Below are 26,302 nucleotides of genomic sequence, written 5' to 3' on the forward strand. Positions count from 1 at the left end.
CAAATAAAGATAACAAAATATTATGATAGAGTTGAGGCCAAAATATATTAGTCCTAACAATAAATGTGAATGGGTTTAACTCACCTATTAAAATGAAGAGTTTCAATGTGGCTCACAAAACAAAACTCAAGGAGTTATACAAATGACACATCTAAAACAAAGTGATGTTGAAACATTAAAAATGAAAGGATGGCCAAAGTATACCAGGCAATTGGTAATAAAAAGAGAGCAGAGTGGCATCTGTGGAATCAGGCAAAGCAAAATTCAAGCCCCAAAGCATTCATCGTGACCAAAAAAAAAAAAGACACTTAAAAAATTATTTTTATTTATTTTGATAGACATAGAAACAGTGTGGGGGGGGGGGAGGGGCGGGGCGGACAGAAATAGAAAGAACCGAGAGTCGGACGCTTAACCAACTAAGTCACCCAGGCACCCCCGGAAAAGACACTCTTTAATGCTGAAAGCCACAATCCATGATTTAGACAGCACACATAAAAATACACATATTCATATGAACATCACATAGCAACCACCTTTATGAAACAAAAACTACTTGAGATGCAAGGTAACATATAGATAGAAACACACTAATAATACAAGATTTAATTATCCACTCTCAGTGGTATATTAGAAGATGCAGTGATCCCCAAATAAGGAGACAGAAGATCTAAACAGCATAATCAACAGAGTAAATCTTAAAGATATTTATCAAACTCTACAGTCTCATACTAGAGAATATACCTTCTTCTCACATGCGCATGCCACATTCACCAGAAGTACTCATTTATTAGGTCACAAAACATCAGCAACTGCCATGAAACAGAAATATTACAAACAATATCCTCTGATCATAAGGCAAAAACCCTAGAATTTACTAACAAATATAACAGAAAAGCCCTTCCACCTAGAATGACAATGAAAGCACTACCTATCAGATTCTATGGGATGCATTTAAAGTAGTGATCAAAGAAAAATTTGTTGTTCTCAACATATTTTTTAAGTTTATTTATTTTGAGAGAGAGAGAGAGAGAGAGCGAGCGAGCATGTGAGCGGGAGAGGGACAGAGAGAAAGGGAGAGAGAGAATCCCAAGCAGGCTCCGCACTGTCAGCACAGAGTGTGAGGTGGGGCTCAGTCTCACGAACTTGTGAGATCATGACCTGAGCTGATGTCAAGGGTCAGACACTTAACCCACTGGGCCAACCAGGCATCCAGCTCTAAACATATTTATCAATAAAAATGAAATAATAAAAATAAATAAATTCAGTTCCAAGGTTAAAAAAACCCTAAAAAATAACAGGGTAAACCAAAAGAAAGCAGAAGGAAATAATAAAGATAAAAGCCAAGGAAGAGAATGAGCAAGAGAACAGAAAACTAGATCCAAATAATAATTTAAAATTCTGTAGTTTTTGAAAAAACTAAAAGAGATAAACTACTATATAACATGATTCAGAAAAAAAGGGGAAACACAAATATACAAAAATAAAACAGAATGAGGGAGAAACAACCATTGAAATGGGAGAAAAATTTTAAATCAGAAGAGATCACTTTGTACCTCTCTACCTAAAAAATTTGAAAACCCAGATGAAAAAGATATTTCGCTAGAAAAATACAAATTACCAAAATTGACCCCGAGTTAGAAAGCTTAAAGAGACCAATTTTCATAGAAAAAATAAAGTTATTAAAGAAATATCCCTGAAAAAGCATCAGGCCCAGCTGGTTTCACAGGAGAATTCTACCAAACCTGCAAACACCAGATAGCTTCAATATTCTATAAATTATTCCAGACCTGGTGTATCATGAGCAGGATCAAGCTTACAGAACATCAACCTTTCAAGAAAGATGAACCAGCCAAGGAGACTGAGAAGGGACGTCCTCTGAGGAAGGAGGGAACCCTACAGCACAGAATCTCATACACTAAAGAATATTTCAAGAAAGACTTTCATGGCAAAAGCTGCATAGAGATCCAATAAAAGGAATTAAAAAATGTGAACACGTGGCTTCAGGACTAACTGGAAGGTAAGGAGACTTACGAAAGCCAATTATTAACAACTCCTAACAGGCTGACTGGAAGGGGAAGAGAGAAAGTGGGTTGTGCCTGGTGGGGGGGGGGGGGGCCCAGGGAATAGGTTTACTGTTGACATGGATGGACTATGTGCCTGGTGCTGGGGATATAACATAGAATGACAGTCACAGTAGAGATGAACCTAGGTCCAGTTAGTTCAGTATTTCCTTTGATTCCTTAATATCAACTCCAATACTGTAGTCAATTTCTCTCAATATCCCACATTTACATATTACCTTCTTCAATGGTCCAGAATGAATTTTTATCAGCAGTCATATATTTTATGTTCATTTAGCAGACATTACTAAGTGCCAATGAGTAGTAGGGGGCAGGCACACAAAGTTGTAAGAGATCTGGTTTCTTTCCCCGCGATCCTAAGTTTTCAGTGGATAAAAAAGACTTCATGAGGGCTAGTACCTCCTGGTTCACTAAGTGTCTAGCAAATACCTCATTTAATCCTCAAAACAAGCCCCCGAGGAAGCTGGAATTACCTTCATTTCATAGGTGAAAAAAAGCCACAAAGAAGTAACCAATCTGTCCCAAGTAAAGGACCTGAAACCAGAATCCAGATTCTCAGACTCCAATACTAACACCTCTTCAACTTGCAATTCCTACCTTCAGAAAGATGACCCTGACAAGAGTGCCTGGTCATTTGTGCAGATGCTCGGTCAGCAGAATTGGACTTTAGCACGCTTGAGAATAGTTGACATCCTGCATCACATCTAAAATTGCCGTCTAAATTTGGAAAGCAGCTTTCCCACCTTCTAGCTGCCTGGACATTCTTTCTGTAGCCTGTAGGGCACAAAGACTATGTTTTACTTATCATGATCCCAAGGATTGTGTTTTATTTAGCTTTATATTTTCCCCCCTCAATTTTATATATAGTGCCTTTAAATATTTGCTCCTTCAACATTTGTGTAGATTCATTCATCACCTAATTTCATAACTCTGATAGCGTCCTGAATATAATCTAGGACAGAAATCTAAAACTTCGAATTTAAGAAGTGAAAGAGAGTGGGGCAAATGGTATCACAGAATGGCTTTTTTTGAATTCAGAAATTTACTTTAAAAAATCAAGATGCTCTTGTGCTCTGAAATTTTTACAAGATAGCAATAATTGGCCACAAGACAGAGTATGTTTAAACGTACTTTCCATAAATGTCTCATTTGACCCTTAAAACCACCCTGTAAGAAACGCAAGGCAAATGCGCTATAATATCTACTTTAGAGTTGAGGAAACAGTCCCTTAGAAAAGGTAAGTGGCTTGTTCAAGGTAATCAGAGACACTCGAATTTAAGGAAGTCCTGAGTACAAATCTCTTGTTCACTCTATGATGCCTTTGCCTCACCTGCATAACCATTCTTTACTAAACGGTTAAAAGTGGAATAAAAGATGAGAAACTGAATTGCTGAAACAAATAAGAAAAATAAAAGGATAGCTAGAGAATGATACTTGTACTCGGTTGGAGGGAAGAACAGAAACGGCCCCAAAGTGAGCCAGTAGAAATCCTTTAAATGTTGTCTTTTGCTAGGGTGTAGAAAAAGATACTCACAGATTGTTAGTGGGAGGGAAAATCGCACATCCTTTCCAGAGGGAAACCGAGCAATTTACATTTTTAAAAAGACAAACCCAACAATTCTATCATCTAGGAATGTACACTAAGAAGTAATCATGGCTGTGCAGATTTTACATTTCTTCAACAATGTTTTTAAGAAGTGTAAAATGGAACAATCAACTAAATAAATTATGACAGCCATGTAATGGCATGCTATGAAGTGGGGGGGGGGGGGAAGGTTACAATAGAGAATCCACTTTAGAAAAATCCATACACTCATCTCTGCATAGAAAGATAATGGAGATGTATACCCAGTGTAACCATATTCATAATGGTTACTTGGAATGATGAAACTGTATCTTCTTCATCATGCTTTTGCATCTTTTAGAAATTTTGTAAATAGACAAATGTCACTAAATGTTTCTATACATAAGTATTTCTAGTAAGGCTTTCAAAGGAGGGGCTCTGAAACGACAACAGGGACTTTCAAAAAAACATTTTTTGTAGCTATTTTTAAGAATACTATTTAAAAATAAAGCATTATTAACATAAGCATTAAAATACCATTGAAAAATAACGCACTCATTGTGAATCCCCACCAAAACGTTTCCTTTTCAATTCCAGTCTTTCATTCATACCAGTTCCCATTCAGAAAAATGTTAAAAATGTTGCTGGGTCAGACGTCAGACAGACCTTAGTGATTTCTACCTGTAGTTTTTACTTTGTTTCAGAAAAAAAGAAGCAATGATCTAGAGGGCAGCTAGAGAAGCGACTCGGCAGGAAAATATTTGGGAGAATATAAGTTTCTCTCCCATTTCTTTTCCTCCTGACTTGCCGATACGAAAATCCTGACAGTGACTGGCCCAGTTTCCTAATACACCTTAGAAAAGCACAGGAGATGCGCCAATTTTCAAGATAACGTTTCTAAAAAACACAAGTTTTACTTTGCAATGCAGGACAAAGAGCATCCTTCACAACTCATTCTGGACGTTACCAGAAGAAGATGCCGCTGCGCGGCTGGAGAGCCTCCGGAGGACAAAGCAGGGTCTCCTCGGCTCGGGTCCCGCAGGCTACGCGCCCCGGTCCGCCTCAGGGACAAGGGCACAGTCCCTGGACACCAACCCCCGGTCCCCATGACAGTCGCTCCGAACCGCCAGGGCCGCAGCCTGCCGGACGACGGGAGAGGATCAGGACCACGGCAGCAGGTGCCAGGGTCTCCACACCTGAGAAGGCACCAGTCCATTGGGCCCAAGGCGGTGGCGGGGGAGGGTTGTCCCCCGGGAGTCGGAGACCTGCCCGGGCATCCTACCCACCGCCCCACCCGCCGCCCCAAGACCGCCCCTCCCTAGCGACGGACACGCCCTCCCTGCGGGCCGGGGCCTCCTCGCCCCGCCCGCCCCCCAAAGGCCGCTCACCCGGCCAGGAAGTCCCTGCCGCCGCCACCAACCCTGTCGCCGCCGCCGCTGCCGCCCCCGCCGCCAGCCCCTCGGGCTTCGCCCCTCACACGGTCGCCACCTCCCACGGCAGCGACACCACGGCTACCACCACCGGGCCACGGGACCCGGAACCACTTCCTTCCGGAACCGCCTCGCCCCGCCCCCACCCTGGCCCCGCCCACTGTTCGCGGCCTCGCGCCGGCCGGCTCTCCCACCGACCCCTGCTCTCAACTCCCTGCCAACGAGGGTGCCCCGCCCGAGCTGCACCGGCCAGAGCTCCTGCGCCCTCTGCCGGCCGTTCCCATCCCTGCCGCTCTGTCGAGGGCGCATGTGCAGTCTGCTTCCTGTCCACCAGGAAAGAAGCAGGCGTTCCAGGTCCTGGGACCCTGGGGGTTGGAGCCTATCCCTCAGCCAGGGGCAGGAGCCTGGTCCCGTGGGCCTTCCAGCCTTGTACACTGGAGGCAAAGGTGGTGGAGCAGATGAGACTCGGCCCTCTAGCTCCTGGCTTGGCCCTCGAGGTTCTTCCAGAACCAGCCCATCTGAACCTGCACTTCTGTAGCCTTTCCCTGCCTTCTCAGCCTCTATCCATTCCCCGTGGCCTCAAATTAAGTTTCTATCCAGAAAACAAAACCTCCCCTCTGAGCCTCGCAAATGGGTTAATGGTACCAACATCTCCCCATTATCCAATTCAAAATACTGACTCATATTTGTCTGCTTTTTTTATTTCTTTCCTCCCACACTCCATCCACCAGCCCCTAAGGTAGTATGTCCTCTCTCTCAGAGTGTTTCTCACTTGACACCTTGATATATTTTTTACCCCTGACAAGATTTCTCTTTCAGGGTCCACCTCATCTGGTAGTATCACCTTTTACCCTCCCTTGTCACTGTCAGCTGACTGCATTAGAATTTTCATCTCCATCTGAACTGAATTACAGCCATCATCCCAATGAGTCCAATGCCCATGATTGAGCTATGTTTCCTAACGTCCTCAACCTAGATGACTTTACCTCTACTGTACTTATCCACCCATTCTCAGGCACATATTCTAGAAAATCTAGACATTCATCGCTTTATGCTGCTCCATCTCTGAAACCTTAAGTTTTCAAATCCTATTTATTTGAACTCACAATCCTCATCCTTGCAGTCCTATCTATCCTTTACTCCGGTGTACTTGTTCTTCAAAGACCATAGACTTCACATATCCTGTGAACCTTCTACCTGACTTAAAAGTCCATGGCCTTTCACTTCAACCACTCTTGTAAGCAGAGCCCCTTGAATTGCCTTTTGACACGTCATAACACCAAACCACCACCTTAACACATTCTAGTTATGTGCATTTTCTATTCCTACATCTGTGTTTTCAAGTACTGCTTGGGAAGAAAAAAACCACACAACTGTAACAGAATGATGTCACTACAAATTTATGGATACTTGCCAAAACCTAGGTGCCTCTTTTATGTGACCCCTCTCATTTCCAATAATTGCTTTGTTCTTACCATTCTCTTTACCATCACCATTTTCCTCTCTTCATACATGATTTTGCTTCCTGCACTGCAGAGAAAAGTCCTCAGATATACAGGGCCTTTCATCATCTGGTTCATACTTAACTTGTCTAGCCTCCCTCCTCTTTGCACTCAATATTCTGGCCGTACTGAAGTGTTTGCAGTTTAAGATGAATACTGCTTTTGGTTCCACTCCATTGCACGGATTGTCCCTTCTGTCTGGTTAAGAGGTGTGAGACCTTTTTATCTGCATATATATGGCTTTAGTCCAGGAAAGTTTTCTTCTATTCTACCTTCAGGAATTGCTTCTGCTCCATATGTTCTGGTCTCTTTTAGGAAGAGCAATTATCTGTGGTGGTTCTCTGTTTTATTATTTTCATCTCTTTATCCTTTTTTTGGCACCTGTAGAACTCAAATTGGCTTTCAGTATTACTGATAAGGTTTCCCAAGGCATTATTATTTCTGCTTCTGTTTTTATTTAAATTCTATCATTGAGATTTTAGTTTCCTTACTTCATTCCTTTCTCCCTCACTATCTCTCTCTTTCAAATCATCTGATTGACTTTGCATCTCATCTTACCTTCTTGGAAAAGGATGATAAACTGGTGATAAAACTTCTCTTTTGGATTCTGTAGTCAATCATTTTCATAAACATGCTCTTCTTTCCTTTCCATGCTTAGTTTGTGTGTGTGTGTGTGTGTGTATATATATATTTTTTTTCTTTGAATCATCTTTGAACAAAGTGATCTTGGTTCAGACTTATTGGTTAACAGACAACACAAGCAGATGGCTCCCGCCCTATTTGCTGTTCACATGTGTGGGCAGAGAGGTTAAGTAGCTTGCACAAGGTCACAAAGCTCTTGGTGTATATATAAATAACACACATGCACACATATACAAAACAAGCCTTACAGAAATGGGTTATTATCTGCCTCTCCATTTATTTTATTTTTCTTTGCAAAGCCAAATCTGCTACTGAAGGCTGAGTATGCTTATTCAATACAAGGATTCTGTATTAGTAAGAATAAATTATGCTACAAAAACAATCCCAAAATCTCAGTGGTTTATAACAACAAATGTTTATTTCTCACTTACATTTTAAGCCCATCCCAGGGTCAGCTTTTATTCTTCTGTCTGGAATCCAGGCTGAAGGAATAGACCCTCTCTGAGACATTCCTGGTGTCATATCAGAAGAAAAGGAGCAAGAGTGGGAGCATGCACTACATCTTAAAGCTTCTGTTTCAAAGCTTAATCAGAAACTGTGGGTATGGCTCAGCACAGTGTCAACAAGCCCCTCCAGGGGATTCTGAAGTACTCTCGGGTTTGAGAACTACTTCTTTAAGGCTCGTATTCCCTATAAACCATAAGATGGACAAAGAGGCTTGTTGAAATTCATGGGAGTTTTTTTTTTCAATATATGAAGTTTATTGTCAAATTGGTTTCCATACAACACCCAGTGCTCATCCCAAAAGGTGCCCTCCTCAATACCCATCATCCACCCTCCCCTCCCTCCCACCCCCCATCAACTCTCAGTTTGTTCTCAGTTTTTAAGAGTCTCTTATGCTTTGGCTCTCTCTCGTGGGAGTTTTTATTTTTATTTATTTATTTTTTTAATGTTTATTTTTTGACAGAGACAGAGACAGAATGCAAGTGGGTTAGGGGCAGAGAGAGAGGGAGACACAGAAGCAGAAGCAGGCTCCAGGCTCTGAGCTGTCAGCACAGAGCCTGACGCGGGGCTCGAACTCACGAGCTGTGAGATCGTGACCTAAGCCGAAGTCGGATGCTCAACCGATTGAGCCACCCAGGAGGCCCCGTGGGAGTTTTTAAACTACTAATTCTTAAACAAGTAAAAAAAAAGTCAAACTAAAAAAGAATGAATCAGGTACTAATACAGACTCAGAGCAAGTGCTCACTGTCATGTCATGTTTTGGAGGGGCATCGCTTCTGGGGAAAACGTCCATCGGCCCTGACATGTATCTCTAGCTGCCCTTCTGTACAGCTTTCTTTGTTAAATGCTGATGTGAGAATTAGATAATTAGGAATAAGTAGGACAAATAGCTTTCTCATCCCTTGACAACACTGTTTGCACAGATTTTTCTCATAGTTTTTGTATAGATGGTCTGTATTGCGTTGGTCATGTCTTCAGCATCTGCATTAGTCCTTACAACCCAGGACTTCCAGAACCAGGTGAATTTTCTCTTTCCTTAAGTATCTGACTTGTGTTGCTTAATATTGTAAATGAAATTCGATGTATTACACTTACCTAGCCCTGTTTCCTCCTCCTTTTCTTCTGTGCCATGAGATGGGCAATTTTTTGTGTTTGTTTTTTTTTTTTTTTTTTTTTTTTTTTTTGGTGGACGCTGTCCTTTCTTTACCTTTACTTTTTTAAGGGCTTTGGCAACAACTGAGTGCAGACAGAAATGATTTATACTGTTTGGAGGAAAATGTTTTCCAACAGTCTTGTGCTGCAGACCCCTTTTTGCTCATTCTAGTCACTGTCTTTATGTCTATTTTCCTACTGAGATTGACGACAAATTCCTGAACAAGATTCGGTAGTTACTACCAGCTCGCTGGGCCCATAAATTATTTCTCATGAACTCTTTTGTAATTAATATGTGAAGTGGCTTGCCCCTAATTCTGAAAGTCATATAATATTTGTGGTGTTAAAATATGTCACAACTCAGAAATTAATTTGAAAAAAATTTTGATATGGACTACCTACATTGATGCAAGGCAAAAAGGAACAGTGAGGTTAGATTTAAAACTTAATTTTACTACAAAATATTTTTAAGTTTCATTACTCTTCCTTATTGAAATCTTTACTGCCCCTCCCCTGAAGCTCTTCCCCCAGATCCTTGGTAGATTCGATTAATATATGTCTTCCCACAATAAGCAGTCTGTTTTTGTGTCCTGGTACAACCCAGATGCCAATTCTGTTCTTAAGCTCTCAAAAATTTCATTTTCTTGATAAATCTGACTTGTTTAACTCCACATTTATTAGGTACCCTCACAGTTTCTTCTGCTTTTTCACACCAATTCTTACTCTCTCTTAGATTAGTAGAAAAAGAGAATATAATGGGCCCTGTGGTAGATTTTACGATGCAATAAAAATACTTACTGCCCCTCTCTTCCCAGGCCCCCTAGTTGACACTGAAAATGACATATGTTACTCACATCATATTCCCATTAGACAGCTCTGGCTAAGTTAATTATGGCATGGCAGAAACAGCAAACTATATACCAAATTCCCTGTGCTCCCCCTTGCATGGTACGGGTTTGCCCTTCATTCCGAACTTCCTATAAAAACTTTCCTAAGCCAAAATAGCGTACAGCCAAGAGTATCCTCCATTTTTTCGGAAAGTTTGCATCGTGCCACTTCACTTTCATGAAAGACCTACGTTAGGGTGGGAACAGCTTTTTTCACAAAAGTGAAAATTATTTTCTGATTTCTTTCAGTTAGCAAAAACAGGTATGAATGTAGGTCTTTTGTAAAAGTGAAGTGATATAACCAGAACTTTTGGAAAGCACAGGGTTAGCAATATCTCTGGTAAGTAGCAAACCAGCTAGGGAGCCCCTGGGGTGTTCAGTTGGGTGAGCGACTCACTTGGGCTCAGGTCGTGCATGATCTCACAATTTGCGAGCGTGAGCCCTGCCTGCCTCGGGCTCGCTGCTGTCACTACAGAGACTGCTTCAGATCCTCTATAAGCCTCTCCTGCCCCTCCCCCACTCGTGTGTGTGTGTGTGTGTGTGTGTGTGTGTGCGCGCGCGCGCGTGCGCGCTCTCTCTCTCTCAAAAATAAATAAACATTAAAAACAAAAGAAGAAGCAAACCAGCCAGGGACTACATATCCCTTGCATCTATCTATGTGGGGCCATGTGACTAGTTCTTGCCAACCAAATATGAGTGGAAACGGCATGTGTCCCTTAGAGGCCAAGTTGGTTGCCAAGCAATGTATCTTCTAAATATTCTTTCCCTATTCTGTGGGCTTGATGCAGAAAGATATGATAAAGTTGGAAAATGAAGGAGCTATAAGATGGACGGAGCCTGTTCCCTGAATTACCACTTAGAGGAGAGTTCCACTTAGAGGAGAGTTATAATAAGCCACATCTGTTTTGGACTTCACATGAGGGAGAAAAAAGTTCTGTTGTGTCTGAGACATTCTGCATCTTTGAGGGGTAGTTGTTATAGAAGCTAGCATTACTGGGGCGCCTGGGTGGCTCCATCGGTTAAGCGTCCAACTTTAGCTCAGGTCATGATGTCACGGTTCGTGGGTTCGAACCCTGCGTCGGGCTCTTGCTGACAGCTCAGAGCCTGAGCCTGCTTCGGATTCTGTGTCCCCCTCTCTCTCTGCCCCTCCCCTGCTCATGCTCTGTCTCTGTCTCTCTCTCAAAATAAATAAACATTAAAAAAAAAAAGCAGTAGCTAGCATTTACCTTAAGTAATATGCATGATCATCCTTCCCTTAGGCCAGTGATTAGCTTAGGGGTCAGCATAAGACCTAGTACTGGCCAAGGAGAAGTAGAGATCTGCTGGGAGCTTCTGGGAAAGGGTTTTCTTTCTGGTAGAAGGAGGGAGCAGAACAAGGAGCAGCAGTCTGCCACGAACATCTTCACGCCTCTGACCACAGTGGCATGAACACAGGATGCTGGTGCCACAGCAACCTTCTTAAAGCCAAGACACTCAAAGAAGTGCAGCTCCAGAATCCTGATGTCATTGAGCTGCCTTTGGAGCTTGTCATATATGTGGTTAATAAATACCCTTAATATTGACGCCAATTTCTGCTACGTGCCTTGGAACCATCTGGTACGCTTATTCTCTATTTTAAAAAAAACATTCATTTAACAAAGATTTATGGTGGAGCTATTCTGGGACAGTTGGGTGTTGTAGGTGCTGAGGAATCCAAAAGCAAACACAAAAACTAGGGTCTTTGAGAATCTGCTATCTATCTCATGATAGAATGTGGCTCTGGCAGAAAGATACGCAGATCAGAGGACATGGATTTTAATTCATAGATTTCCTTAGTAACAACTGTGTTTATTCACTGACAAATACTTACTGAATACCTGTAGTGGGTGGTAGGAATATTATGCAGTTAGGCAGCCCTGCTATAAAGAAGCTTACAGTGAGAGAGGCCGACATTAATCAAAGAATCACGCAAATAAATGTCTCATCCCAAACTATAATACAAAAATACATTACAGCAGATCTGACCTCATTACCCATTACAACTACAAATAATAACTGGGAAACTTGCAAATACAGCTACAAGATGTGTAGATTGGCAAGAGCCTCAAAGGGTTGAATCTGTGTGATTTCCCACAGCGAAACTCTGAGGTGTAGTGGGCCTGGACAAGCACAGGCTGGAAAGCAAACTTTGGATTTGAAGCCCAGCTGTGTACTTCCTGCTTGTAAGGGGTCTTGCATGAGCAACTTCACCTGTCTTGGTCCTCATGGTAAAGGAACCCCTAATATGAACCTTTAGAGCTATTACAGGAGCTGCTTAAAATTTCCCAAACCTGCTGAGGACTTCAGGCTTTCTCGTGGTAAAGTGAGCATGGCAACAACAGTGCTTATCTCAGAAAGTCATTCCTAAGGTTTGGAGAGAGAATGCGTGGAAAGTCCTTAGTACAATGCCTAGCTAGCTCAGGTCTGGTTCTCCAGGAATAGACGCTGAGACCAGTTAGCATGCAGGAGGTGCATGGGGAGTGAACAGCGGAGTGGAGGAAGCAGGAGGGAAATCTTGGGCTGCAATGCAGCCTCAACAAAGGACTCAAGTGAACGCACAAGGACCTCTGAAGTGAGACATCCCTTCTGAATTGTCTCACATTGAGGCAAGGATTTTTGTACACCCAAATTATCCATTAGATACAGGCTGTTCAAATGAGGGGGTTTAACCTTAGTAAGGTAGTTTCCTTCAGTCAAAGGCAATTCTTAGGAACTCCACCAACAAGCCTCAGCAACTGTACCTCCAGCATGTGGAAGGACAAATACCTCAGTCTTAAAGAGGAGGTCCATCTAGGTGGTGCACCACAACAGCCACTACAACAGCATTTAATATGAACTTTGTAAAAAAGATTTTATTTTTAAATGATCTCTACACCTAACGTGGGGCTCAAACTCACAACCCTCAGATTAAGAGTCGCATGCTAGGGGCGCCTGGGTGGCTCAGTCACTTAAGCAACTGACTTTGGCTCAGGTCATGATCTCACAGTTCGTGAGTTCGAGCCCTGCATCAGGCTCTGTGCTGATAACTAGCAGTCGGGAGCCTGCTTCGAATTCTGTGTCTCCCTCTTTCTCTGTCCCTCTCCCACTCACACTCTGTTTCTCTCTCTCTCAAAAAAAAAAAAAACAAAAATAAAAAAAATAAAGAGTCACATGCTCTACTGACTGAGCCAGCCAGGAACCCCTGATATGAACCTTTAAAGCTATTATAGCAGCTACTTAAAATTTCCCAAACCTGCTGAGGACTTAAGGCTTTCTCATTGTCAAAGTATAAGTTCGAAAGTTACAACCATAATTCTGCTGCAAATATACGTGAGCATGTATCAAAAGTGTGTTCAACTCCATTAGGGAGCAGGATGACAAAACCGGGTCAAGGGAGAATATGGGGACTGCTTGTTTGGCACATGGATGTGGGTACATACACAGCATCACACGATGTGTGTTTAGTGGGGAAACAAATGCTGGGATGAGATCACAAAGTTACATACAAAATTGTTTAGTGCCCTACAGGAACAAACAGGCATAATGTTTGGAGTTAGCATTTCTTTTTTAAAAAAAAATTTTAATGTTTATTTTTGAGACAGACAGAGCATGGGTGGGGGAGGGGCAGAGAGAGAGGGAGACCCAGAATCCAAAGCAGGCTCCAGGCTCCAAGCTATCAACACAGAGCCTGACGCGGGGCTCGAACTCACGAACTACGAGATCATGACCTGAGCTGGAGTCGGACGCTTAACTGACTGAGCCACTCAGGTGCCCCTCTTTTTCTTTTTTAAAGGTTTATTTATTTTCAGAGAGAGAGAGAGAGAGAGTGCGCACACACGTGATGAATGGGGGAGGGGCAGAGGGAGAGAGAGGATCACAAGCAGGCTCCTTGCTGCCAGCGCAGAGCCCAACACAAGGGCTCAGTCCCACACACTGTAAGATCATCATGACCTGAGCTGAAATCAAGAGTTGGATGCTCAACCAACTGAGCCACCCAGGCACCCCTGGAGTTAGCTTTTCAATAAGACAAAAGTCAACTGCAACTCTGTCTACAAGTGAATAACTCCAGAGACTGTGTCTTAGTCCAGATCACATGGTCAGCAATAGAAAGCTATATTCCCTGAAACTGAGCAGCCCTTGGGCTGCTGTGTTAAGACCATGCTCTTGCAGGTCTTTGAAAGGGCATGCAGTTATCTTTTGGCCTTATTTCCTTGTTCTGGATAATTTCGTACCATCAATGAACAATGAATACCTCTTACCAGCCATCAGGGTTGTCACTGCACAGGAGTGACCCCTGAGAACCCTTCCAAAGGTCAGGTCCACTGAGCAAATGAAATGTATCCTTTCCTTCCAGTGGTACCAGTAAGATTCCATTTGTTCTAAAACAACCTTTGCATCCCACTGTGGGGACCACATTCAATCCAACAAGCTCTCCATATGTCTACTGTGCATGCATGACCTAGCTCCTTCTTAGCTCTCACTTCTTTGTTGACAACTTTCTGGTTGTTTCAGAGATCAGCTTGCACACACTGCTAGGGAAATGTGATTAAAAGACAAGGACAGTCAAGAGAGGGCTGTTGCCTCTAATTTGAAAGTTACTTTACACAAAGGTTTAATTCCTTGGGACTCTATTCCTCGAATTTTGCATTTCCTGAGATAAGTGGACATGGGAAAGCCTGCCTTAATACTATCTTGGTAGTCCAGAAGTCTGGTTACTTTAGACCTTTTCCCTAACATCAACCATCCCTCGAAGCCTATTGGAAGGATTAAACTTTGGCATTTCCTTACTGCCTCACAGAAGCTTCTATTTACTGCACAGCTGAAGGGAGGGGTGGGGAGTGAATTCTCTGGGTGTGACATCATCTGAAGCCTACCAGCTTCCTCAGCCTTTTGCAAGGTGCCCCTCAGACTCTGGGCTGTAGAAGGGGTGATTTCTTTCCACCATTCAAGGAGTGCCCACTGTCTTGGACCCTGACCTGGATCTTAGGGTCAAAAAAGACAATCATTTCTCTCCGAAAATGGGCCATCTGTCCTGGAAACACAAGAGCAAGTAGAGCCACCCCACACCCACTAGATTTGACGGCCACTGTTAAAAGGCCTATCTTCAAAGGTTCATGATTTGGTATATGTGTTGCCAAAGCGAGCACAAAAGGTTCATGATTTGGGGGGCAACTGGGTGGCTCAGTTGGTTGAGCTTCTGACTTGATTTTGGCTCAGGTCATGATCCCTGCAATGTGGGATTGAGCTCTGTGTTGGGGCTCCATGCTGAACCTGCTTGGGATTCTCTCTCGCTCTCTCTCTCTCTCTCCCTCTGTCCCTCTCCCCTGCTCACGCTCTCTCTCCAAAAAACAACACATAACAACAACAACAAAGGTTCATGATTTTCAAATTTCACCCAATCCATGTTTCTCATCGACCTCTATAAGGTCCATACTGGGCATCTGATAAGTGAGCCTGTATTTGGCATTTGATCCAATATTTATGCACAGAGAATGCGAAACAACACAAAACAGCCCACATAGATCAGGTTACAGAAACACCACACTAATTTGGCCTGTTGGGACAGGAATATGGGGAAGTGAATGGTTCAGGGAATAGTACTTTCAAATCCCATGTTCTTGCTTCTAGGAACAATGAGGACGTGAACTAATAATATAGCCAAGCTCTCCTGCTTTGAGTGGATGGATGGATAAGAAACGCTGCAAAAGCACAAATGAAAATTAGTGGTGATGGTTGCACAACTTTGTGAACAAATCAAAGACAGAGTTGTATAAAAGAGGGATATTTTTATAGTATGTGAACAATATGTTGACAGTTCATTTTTTAATAAAAGCACACCCAGAACTAGGATTCCCCATGGAGGTTCTGGCCCTTCTCAGCTATAAGCACCTGCTCCAACAAAAACACTTCTGCTGCTCTCAGGGGCAGAAGAACCTGTTAGCTCTCGAGAGGGTACCGAACCTGAGGCCCTGGAGTCAACCCCAGATCTGTCAAATTCCAGCTGTGTGTCTCAAGGAAGTAACCCTCTCCTACCTACCTCATAGCCTGGAGAAGTCTTAAGACCACCTCGCATACAGCAGGAACTGAGGCCGTGTTGACTCTTAAGGTCCATTCCTGCAGAAGCTTAAACCATGGCAAGTAGAGGCCACTGCTTCTCACCTCCTGAGATCCTGGCAAATCCTGAGGTGAGGGGAGGGTATCAATTCAAGATCTTCAGAGGATCATACCAGGCTTTGTGTCTAAAAGTTCCACCGAATTAAACTTTGAACCAAAATTGGTACCCACACCTTGGACCCTGCTCATTATAATTTCCTCATTATATGGGCCCTTATTCACATCCTATCAGAGATGCTAAATTCAGTTGACCCTCAGGAGACACTAAATCACATGCTATCTCTGTATAGGATGAAATAATCCACCCCCATCCCATCATACATTACATTCTTAGTCTCTTGGGTCTATCACTGATCTCTATTTTCTATTCCAAATTGTATTTATCAGACTACATTGTTTTAGTTCTGGAAGTTTTATCATATATTTAGCTATTTGTTCAGGGAAATTCTCCATTTTTAAAAGCTCATTTTGTAAGTTTCTTAGCTCTGTGTTCACTCTGTTACATGTACTATACAATTATGTTTACAAGTTGCAAAACAGAAATTCCATTGACTGGGACTCGATTTGATTTACAATACTGCACAAATGTGAGGGCCACCTACTATGTCTACTTCGCACACACAGATTTTCCCATCTAGTGACATGACATGTCTTTCCATTTACATGTAATGTCCCCTGATCAAGTTTTAGATTTAGCTTATTTCTACAAACTTTCTGGGGTTTGTGGGGGTCAACTTCCTGTTTATTGTTAATGTGTAAGAAAACTACTGATTTTTCTTTAGTAGTTGGCTCACCTGTGAAAATATTCTAAGAATGAGTTTTTCACTTGTTTCTTTTTGCCGCCCCCCTCCCCGCCCAAAGACTATCTGTAAGGCTCCTCTTTTCTATTGCTAAGAGTTCTCATGCTATTTTCTTACATAATTGTCTTTCTTGAACAATACTCAAGAGTGGAGATGGAGGTCACTCTGTTGTGCTCCAAAGTAACGGAGCCTCAATGCATGTTTAGAAACAAAACAGTTCCTTACACTGGCTTTCCAAATTTAGTTTACAAAGCATGTGATTAACAGAAAACCTGTACATATGAAGAAAAATTCAGAATGTTCACAAAAAATTGCTCTTAGGAGTGCCTGGCAACCACTCTGATCCTGTGGCCAGAGCTCATGAAGACAGAAGCTACTTGTAATGCCACGGTCATAGGCCAGCATACAGAAAGAGTTAGGACAGATACTCCTGTGCACTTAACAGAGGCTTTGTCAGCAGAGCTGAGGAGGGCTGTGTTGACTGGATCCCTGGCTTCAGAGACGGCAGCCCAGAAAGTTACCATGAGGGTTCCAAAATTCCCATTCCAGTATGCCTTTCTGGCTCCTGGTCTTGGCTGGTATTGTCTCTCAGCCTGTATAAAAGCCGTGAATTAGATACAAAAAAAAAAAAAAAAAAAAAAAAAAGGCTGGTCTGGTTTTAGCTTACTGGAAAATAAAGGTCACCATACCCAATATAATTCTGTTTAAATGCCATATTGCTATGTGGAATGTTTTCATAGGTTACACTAAGTTAGCCGCATCTTAGCTAGCTAGAATTCCCTCATATCAGTGGTATGAAAGTACATCAACTTTACCGTACTTCGAAGTTCATCATTTCCTAGGGACAGCTCATCACTTAAGCTTATTTCTACAGCTGGCTGTGCTTGGAACTGACAACAGAGAAATTTTAACGAGTTTGACAGGGAAAGGACACCTATGCAGGATTTTTGGGTTTTCTCCACATAGGTTTCAGAAAATCTGATTTGGTTTCAGCACATTTCTTCATTGAGCCTACAGAAACAAACAAAACACTAGCAAGCCATCAGATTCTTCAATGAAAATGTATTTCACATTAAACACAATGAACACAGCATGCACATGAGGCATCACCATGGTCACAATGGTGCTATGAGGCACAACAGATCACAACAAAACAAACATTTAGCAAAATAAAACTAAGAAAGATGGTGAGGCATTTTTTGAAAGTCAGACCATGCTATCATTTTCTGTGTGCTTGTCATAAAAGGGATTTCCCCTGATATTCAAGATCAATGGCACTGCATTATTGGAGGCATGTATTTTATTTAATATATACACATACACAAACATACATAGTTTCCATAACTGATAAAGTCTTAAACTGTAGCTGGTTTTAAAAGCACATGAACAAGATTATTATTGAGACTTCTTTTTATCTCCTGGTTGCAAACCTCAGTCAGAATTACGGATCTTTTCCAAACTCTTTACTGTACAAGAGTTTCAAAGAAGTTTTCAAACAAAAAACAGTTTCAAAGGAGGTCATTTTAATCTGAAAGTCACATTTCACCACAAGAAACAAAATTAAGAAAACACATTATATGGCATAAAACACATGAAGTATACATTCTAGTGTCATTGTCCCTTGTTCAGATATTTTTATGTTGGTCTGTTAAAATGACATGTTGGGTCCAGTTCAGGGCCCCCTTATTCCAGAGAACTATCATTTTCATTTGAGCCTGGTTTCATTAGAGTTGAGCAAACACAGGAGCAAACAAACAAGGGCCCCAAGGTCCAAGAGGAAAACGATAGCAACAACATGAAAACCAACCACCTGTGCACGAGCCCCACAAATCATTCAAGCTTCCTTCAGTCCAAAAGCTACTCGATGGCTTGGATATTTTAAGGGGTAACAATGACAAGATCCTTGCTAGATTCAGGTGCCCAAGTCTATAATAAAATGCATACGTGAACAGAAATCATTCCACATTTCTTAATAGTTTTCTTAATCAACCAGACAACATTATTCTGTCAGCCCCCCAAGGAGTAATATGGGGCAACGCATTTTGCAGGTGGCTAAGCTTAATAATAAGTAACAGCTTGATAGTAACTTCCAACAAATAAACCACAGAAAGGGGGAAAACCCTCTGGAATTTCTTCTAAACACAGACAGGGAGATAAGCAGCCCAAGTTCAGTGTAAGTTTAAGTAGAGTTTGAGTCAATGTCTAGAATATTTACAGGAAAAGACATCTAAATGTTTATGTACTCCAACTTTGGGAATAAGAATGGTTATAAGGTGAATTTCCAACACAGAATCACCTGGGTTATTCAGAGGATCACTATGATAATAAAGTAGTATAGGAAGCACTTTATCAGCAGCTGAAGCTCATAAATAGAACTGTAACATGAAACTTTGCTAAAGCCCAACAAGGCCAATGTTTCAAGGTTTCGACCAAGAGTGGTTTCTACCAAGAGTGGCCAGTGTTTGACATACTAACTAGGGATACAGTTACATTTTCATCTAATAATTTGGAATCCAGTGATTTAGGACAACAGAAGCTTCTTCAGAGGACCAGCAGCTTGGATTTGACTACCAGCAGCTTCATGGGCTCTCCAAACACCACCTGTGTCAATCCAAAAACAAAACCAGATGAGATGAATGAAGAGACCACATTGTACCTATTCTTTCTCACTAAAATGATCACTCTGTCTGGAACTTTCTACCTTCTTGATAATTATATAGCAGTATCTTTCAATGGAAGAGCTTCAGCATTTTGGGTGGGACTATTCTATTAGGTGGCCAAATTTTCTGCAGGATACTTAATGTCCCAAGCTCTGCTTTCCAAATGGTATTGCTGCCCCTAGCCACTGTGACAACAAAAACCAACACATTTTAAGATTTCAGTGCAGAACTTATTTTAAGAAGCCAAATGCAGTCAAAACAAACAACAAAACACATGCTTATTTATGTTCACTTGTATCCTATCTTGATTTTAAGTTTTTAATTCAGTTAACATGCAGTGTTATATTAGTTTCAGGTGTACAATATAGTGACTCAATACTTCCATACATCACTCGGTGCCCATCAGAACTGGTGCACTCCATAATCCCCATACCCTATTTCCCCCATCTCCACCGACCCCTGCTTTCCCCTCTGGTAACCATCAGTTTATTCCCTATAGTTCAGAGTCTGTTTCTTGGTTTGTCCCTTTTTCTCCTCCTTGCTCATTTGTTTTGTTTCTTAAATTTCACATGTGAGTGACATCATATGGTATTTGTCTTTTTCCGACTGAGTTATTTCACTTAGCATAATACTGACACAGTTTATTCTAAATGTTACCTGTCATACATTCCCTTTTACGTGTCAAAGGGCCACAAGTGCTTTCCTAAGAACCGAGAGAAGTGAACTCTTAAGATGCACTATCTACAGCTGATAGCTGAGCACAGGAAGATGTATGCAAAATACAGTGACCTTTGGCCATGTGCCCTCCCCAACCTGTTTCCTCATTTGATTTTATTTATTTAAGTAATCTCTGCACCCACTGTGGGGCTTGAACTCATGACCCCGAGATCGAGAGTCACATGTTCCTCCAACTGAGCCACCCAGGTGCCCCAAAATAGATTTTACTTTTTTTTTTTTCAACGTTTATTTATTTTTGGGACAGAGAGAGACAGAGCATGAACGGGGGAGGGGCAGAGAGAGAGGGAGACACAGAATCGGAAGCAGGCTCCAGGCTCTGAGCCATCAGCCCAGAGCCCGACGCGGGGCTCGAACTCACGGACCGCGAGATCGTGACCTGGCTGAAGTCGGACGCCTAACCGACTGCGCCACCCAGGCGCCCCAGATTTTACTTTTTTAAAATAGGCTCTATGCACAACGTGAGGCTTGAACTCACAACCCCACGATCAACAGTCGTGTGCTCTTCTGACTGGGCCAGCCAGTCAGCCTGTGTTTCCTCATTTGAGAAAGAGAAAGATTGGACTAAATCATATCAGGCATCGGAGCTGTGTTATAGGAGTGGAGCCTCATAAGAAACGAAGTGAGAGAATGCTGAGAATATAAAAATGTTTTCAAAGTCTAAAGTGGGAGGACAACTGGAATTAACTTACGAAAGGATTTGATGATAGATTCTAATTATGTTTTCGTTAATTAAAAAACAAGCCCCAAACTGAAGTAAATCCAATGTAAGGTGTGTATAACTAAATTACACAAATGCAGAGTGTTTATAACCCACTTCGACAAGAAAAAAGGCCAAAGGTGGGGAACAAAACCTTCAGGACACAAACTTCAGCTCTCCATCTGCCCACTCCCTCAGTGTGATCCAAGAATAGATGTTTGCTTGCAAAGATTCCAGAATGGGTCAAGAGAACAGCAAATCATTTGACCCCATGCTCATCATTATATATGAATGACTGCAGATAGAATGTGGAATGTCATTGAGTAAAACTAGGGGAGAAATTCACTTTACTAATACCACCTTGTACCACTATTACGGTATTCTCTTTGCCTCTAAAAATGGTGCTACTCCAGACAGATGGTTGGTCAAGCTTGTAGCAGTGCTTCTCAACACACACACCACACACCCATCCACACACCCCCAACAGCAGGGTGGGCATGGAGGGGTGTGGCACTGAAGGCTCTCATACAAAGGATTCACTTGAAATCCATCTCAATTATTGTGTGCGCTGCAGTATATATACCATATACAGGTTTCCTCCCATCTGAAAGAATGTTCCTATGAAACCTTTTGTAAGCAGAAATGCCGCAAGGTGAAGAAGCAATTAATTACTACTAACTCATATGGAAAATTTTTTGAGTGTTCCCAGACCCCCAAAATAACCTCTTAGGCTTTTCTTTTACCTTAGGATATATCTTGCTAATGGATGTGCAAAATAATATGAGAGAAAGCACAGATGCTCACAGACACAGTGCAAAGCTATGGCGGCTGAATGCTGAGTGCAGCTCTCAGGAAGGAGTTTGACGGAGCCACTGTCCCGTGCAGGGTGCATGCTGCCTCTCGAACAGCTCACTCCAAGACAAACACTGAAGGCTGTTTTTGCATTTTGCCTTTTTTTTGTAAAAGTGAAAAATCTCTTTGCACTACTTTCAGTTAATGCAAACAGGTAGTAATGCAGGTCTTTCATAAACTACATTTGGCATAATGTTAAGTTTTGAAAAATGAGTGATACCTGTATTCATATTCATATTTGTATTTTTCAAATAAAACTGACCATTCAGGACACCGAGTGATGTTTATCCCATCTTTACAAACCCCACTTGGAGAGGTATAAATTTAGACTATAATCAAAGGACCGGACTGTACCTTTCATTAAAGAGATGTATTTGTCAACAGAAGGTGTTCAGAGTATTTTCTTGGCCAGGACTGTTAAATCCTTCAATCAAGTTTTTATTACAGTCATCCAGGCTGAGATTTTCACTGGATCGCTTGGGGTACATGGGCGGGCCAGTGAAATCTAGGAGATCTTGAAGTGCTCGGGCATTACCAGTTCCATTTTGGTCCAGAGACACCCCAGGAATCATTTCACTTACTGGTGAAAATTCTGGGATGGAGATAAGCTCTTCCTTTGAAACAGGACTGGGATGGGGGGAAGGGAGGGACAGTGAAGGAGGGAGGCAGAGAAAAATATGAAAATTAATTCTATTTACAATATTCTGTTACACTACTTTTCGAGAGAAGATGGATTTAGAGACAAAGCTGGTGTGAAACACACTATAAAAAACACAAGTTATTTCAAATCTGAGACATTGAGAGATAGAAGCCCCCCTCCCAAAGAAAAACAAGGGAAGTGGACTGGGCAGGGCTGTGAAGGCCAAGCTCACACTGCCCACAGGAAGAAAGAAAATAAAAACCACAGGTACCAGCACTCTACTGCAGAGAAGCCAACCACTTCCAAAACCTTCAAAATGGGAAACCCAAACAGAAAGCAAATGTTAGAAGTTAAAACAGAGCTGAGGAAGGGCCCTAATCAGCACCAGGGTTCCTGGTGCTGTTTCTCTTTAGCAGTGCTACCTTGAACAAGCTGTTTTTCCTCCCTGCCAGCCGCAGTTGCCACTGCTGTACAATGAGATGAACAATCATTTCTCCCTATCGGGGTTCCTGTGAGCATGACGTGATCATACTGAGGAAGTCTGGGCAGCCTGCAGTAAATGTTCAGTTTAGGTGGGGGCCATTGTTAAGAAGGACCCCACCATGCACCCAGTCACCTGCAGAGCAAATCTCTCCCATGCTCCCTCTCTAAAGTGAGGCCCCACTCTACCCTGACTTATCTAGCTCCTGCCCAGTGGGTGTGGCTCTCTCTCTCTCTTCAACCTAGAGATGGAAGAAGGAGTTTCATAGCTGTGTCAACCACAGGCCTAGCTCAGATGAGGTGGGCTGGGATGTGAGGTCCTGACACTGGGAGTCTTTCTTAATAGCCAGAGTAAGGTTGCTGCCAAGTTTGTCTGTTCTTTTCTTCCTTGATAAGATCTGAGAGAAGAATCTACAAAAACCAGCTGAACTGAAGAAACTGAGAAAATCCATTTCCCTCACACTCAACCTAGTTATGAGGCAGTAGAAGACCTAACACCACTTGTGGTGGCTGGAGCCTGGACAAACTGCCCCATTAGCAGAAGCACCCACCCTATCTCCACCTTGCCTCACCTCCATTCCCTGGCCTTCAACAGCTGGTCAGATCGTGAGGAGGAGAAAATGCTACAAGCTTGGGTGCAACCTCCAAGAGTCACCTTTCTTTAAATGCAGAGGTGGCCACAGGAGAACTCGGAGTACACACTGAGCCCCTTCACTTTCTTGAACCCTGGCTGATGCTGTGTCTTATCATCTTCCCCACACCCAGAGACATAAGGAATAAGTAGAGGTAGGTTCAACACGGGGAGGGGGAGAGATGCTGTGTTAATGTTTAAGATGCCTCTGCTGTTTCACCCTGGGGCCTAAGGAGATGGACAGCAATGGAGGCAAGGGTTGTCTCCATAGAATTTGCTCTACTAGTGATGGGGTGCTGGACCCTGGGTTTGTACATATCTGGCTTAAGGCCAGGGTGCACAAGCTAGGACATTTACAATCACTGTGCCCTAGGAAAGACCCTCCTCCCCAGACCCCATCCCCAAAGAGAAAGCTGAGAATTCACAGCCAAGGAGAAAAGGTTAACCTCTGGCCACCTGGAGCTCTGGCAGAACTTTTGTAAAACATTCTCACTGCCTCCTGGCTCAGATAGCTGCCCCCACTCCAATTGCCCTGTCCAAGGCTCTCTGTTTCAGTGTCTCTGTCTCAACCACATGCTAACTGAATTTGCCTTTTGTCTGAGATTAATTTGTCAGGTGAATTGTTTAAGATTTTAGTATCTGGAATCAGATTAGATCTTTTATCAAGTCTCCAATGACAAGACTACTTAAACATAAGACACTGGACACAGTGAGTCCTGTTGGTGCCCCACTCAGACCCCATTGATGTGTAGGCGCATCCGTCTCCCAGCTGCACAGAGAGCTGGCTGCTAATAGCTCATAGCTGCCACCCTTTCTCCGGACAACTGCCTTTGGCTGACAGGAGTCCTATGCCCACAGAAGTTATAACTGCATCCCTACCTTGGGTGACCACACTCAATGGCTGATGGGTAGAGTGGCACGAAGGCTGCCTCCCTTAATCAGATCACCCTCTAGTGGAAATTCATCCTTCAGAGCTCCCATAGGACCAGCTAAAACAGAATCCTTGCTTAGTGACTTCCCCTGCTTCATACTCCTTCCTACCCTCCACTTGCTTGTGAGAACTCTTTCCCGATAAATCCCATGCCTTAGAATACCTGTCTCAGGCTCTACTTCTAAAGAACCTGACCCAACACACTAATATACCACTGATAGCTTTTGTGAATGGCAATCAAACCTCCTTTAGTTGATTTAGGTATGTAAAAGATGAAAAAATCAACAAAGAGGCAGTGGAGGTGTTTGCAGAAGAGATGAGGCTCACATGCAAAATAAACCAGCTTACCTCACATCCATAGACTGAACTTCTTCAGTTGAGTCATCCAGGCTGTTTGATTTCCCATCAAGGGTGTCTAGATGAACAAGTCCCCCAACTGGTTTAAGCCCATTAGAGAAAACGTCTCGAGGAAAAGTTTCTGGGGCAGTACGCCCCACACCATTAACTTCCTGGCAGGTGTTCAACCCATTTATTTCTGATTGAGAACAAAAAGTCATTCTGTTAATCATAAAATACCAGAACAATGAAATAGCAGGGGAAATATATATTGAGACAATTAATTTAATCCTCTGCTTTACCAACAGTCCAACATCCTTTTGCAAAAAGAACCCCATGTCATCAGCTTCAGAGAGAAAAGAAGACAAATGACATCATCAGTGTCTGTGCAGGGCTCATGACCCACCCAGGAGGCTTGGTGTCATATACTGTGCAGGTCCCCAGGCTCTGTGTGGCATTTTCTTGGGATCCAAGGCAAAGGAGAAATGTAGAGTACCTCTGAGATGGACATGCCTCTCTGACTTTGGCTGCATTGATATATTCACATCTAAGGAGGGGTTTTCTTTGAGAGAGAGAGAGAGAGAGAGGAAGAGAGGGAGGGAGGGAGAGGGAGGAAGAGCGCAGAAAGAGAGAGAGCATGAATGAGAATCCCAAGCAGGCTCCACGCTCAGTGAAGAGTCTGATGTGGGGCTTGATTCCATGACCCTGGGATCATGACTTGAGCCTGAATCAAGAGTTGGGACAGTCAAACAACTGAGCCACTCAGGTGCCCCTCACATCTAATGAGTTTTAAATATACATGAGAGAGAAGAGCTGGACTATCCAGCTCTCCTGTCTGGAAGACAGGAGAAACCACTGTAGAATAGCAGAATCGGTTCTGAATAGAACCTGATCAGCTGTTAACCTCCCTGGAAACTAGCATGGGACTGCAGGTGGCCAGCTTCCTGTGCTGGGACTATTAAAGTAACCGAGGACCCCAGAACTTTCTGAATGGACCTGACAGACCTGTACTGGAGATGGAGACTCCCCCAGGAGGAAAACTACACAGTACCCTTACAGGAATAATGCTCTTAAGACCCACGGGTGCTCATCCCCGCAGGAAGTGCTTTCAGCCCTCACCTACTGAAAGGAAGACCCCAAGAACCAGCCCTCACACTCACCTATTTTGTTCGGGACAACTGGTTTTGTCTTATTTTCCACATACACAGGCAAGTGAAGCTCTACTTTTGGGTCTTCTTTCTAAAAACAGAGGGAAGGATGACTTTACATACAGAGGCAAGCACTTCTGAAAAGCATCAAAGGATATTCAGAACTGTGCTGAACCATCTGCCTATTCCATGCTAATTCTTTGAATCTTCTGGGCTTATTACAAGTTAACTGTATTTCCCTTATCAATATGTCACCATTTTCTTTTTTATTCATGGACTACTGTGCCTCTCTCTGCATCCACAACCCAACTTCTCAAATTTTTTACTACCACCCTGTCTCTGAAACTCCTCTCTTAGACTCCTCTTTACATCCAAGTACCTGTAGCCTCCTTAATCTAGCCAGGAACAAAGCAGGAAGAGTTCATTTTTTCTGGCTGTTCCTCTCCAAGACCTACAATTCCACTGAACATACTGTGCCATTCTTTTCTCCTCAGTCCATAAACTATCAAAATGGCA

General features: G+C 42.7%; 2 protein-coding genes across 23 annotated transcripts in view; both read right to left on the minus strand.

Annotated features, from left to right (window-relative positions):
- BCLAF3 (BCLAF1 and THRAP3 family member 3) overlaps positions 1 to 5,175 on the minus strand; it is a 57,036-nt gene extending 51,861 nt beyond the window's left edge. For 5 of the 9 annotated variants that reach the window (XM_040468325.1, XM_040468326.1, XM_040468317.1 and 2 more), the window contains exons 1-2: positions 5,034 to 5,175; positions 2,679 to 2,855 (exon numbers count right to left, since the gene is read on the minus strand). The gene's annotated coding sequence lies outside the window, so the exon portion shown is untranslated. Of the gene's footprint in view, positions 1 to 2,678; positions 4,532 to 4,562; positions 4,917 to 5,033 lie in introns of those variants that run through there. The other 4 variants (XM_040468320.1, XM_040468319.1, XM_040468322.1 and 1 more) reach the window with 4 other exon arrangements.
- Positions 5,176 to 17,715: 12,540 nt separating this feature from the next.
- The window catches only part of MAP7D2 (MAP7 domain containing 2), a 107,029-nt gene continuing 98,442 nt past the window's right edge, over positions 17,716 to 26,302 (minus strand). For all 14 annotated transcript variants that reach the window (XM_040468339.1, XM_040468336.1, XM_040468338.1 and 11 more), the window contains 4 exons: positions 25,799 to 25,877; positions 24,651 to 24,837; positions 21,975 to 22,247; positions 17,716 to 19,274 (listed from right to left, as the gene is read on the minus strand). In XM_040468339.1, the coding sequence (XP_040324273.1) occupies positions 21,998 to 22,247; positions 24,651 to 24,837; positions 25,799 to 25,877 (516 nt within the window). In that variant the 3' untranslated portion in view covers positions 17,716 to 19,274; positions 21,975 to 21,997. The remainder of the gene's footprint in view (positions 19,275 to 21,974; positions 22,248 to 24,650; positions 24,838 to 25,798; positions 25,878 to 26,302) is intronic.

This window comes from Herpailurus yagouaroundi, unplaced genomic scaffold (genome assembly GCF_014898765.1).
Source record: "Herpailurus yagouaroundi ecotype Mexico unplaced genomic scaffold, PumYag 67690, whole genome shotgun sequence".
NCBI classification, from domain to species: domain Eukaryota; kingdom Metazoa; phylum Chordata; class Mammalia; order Carnivora; family Felidae; genus Herpailurus; species Herpailurus yagouaroundi.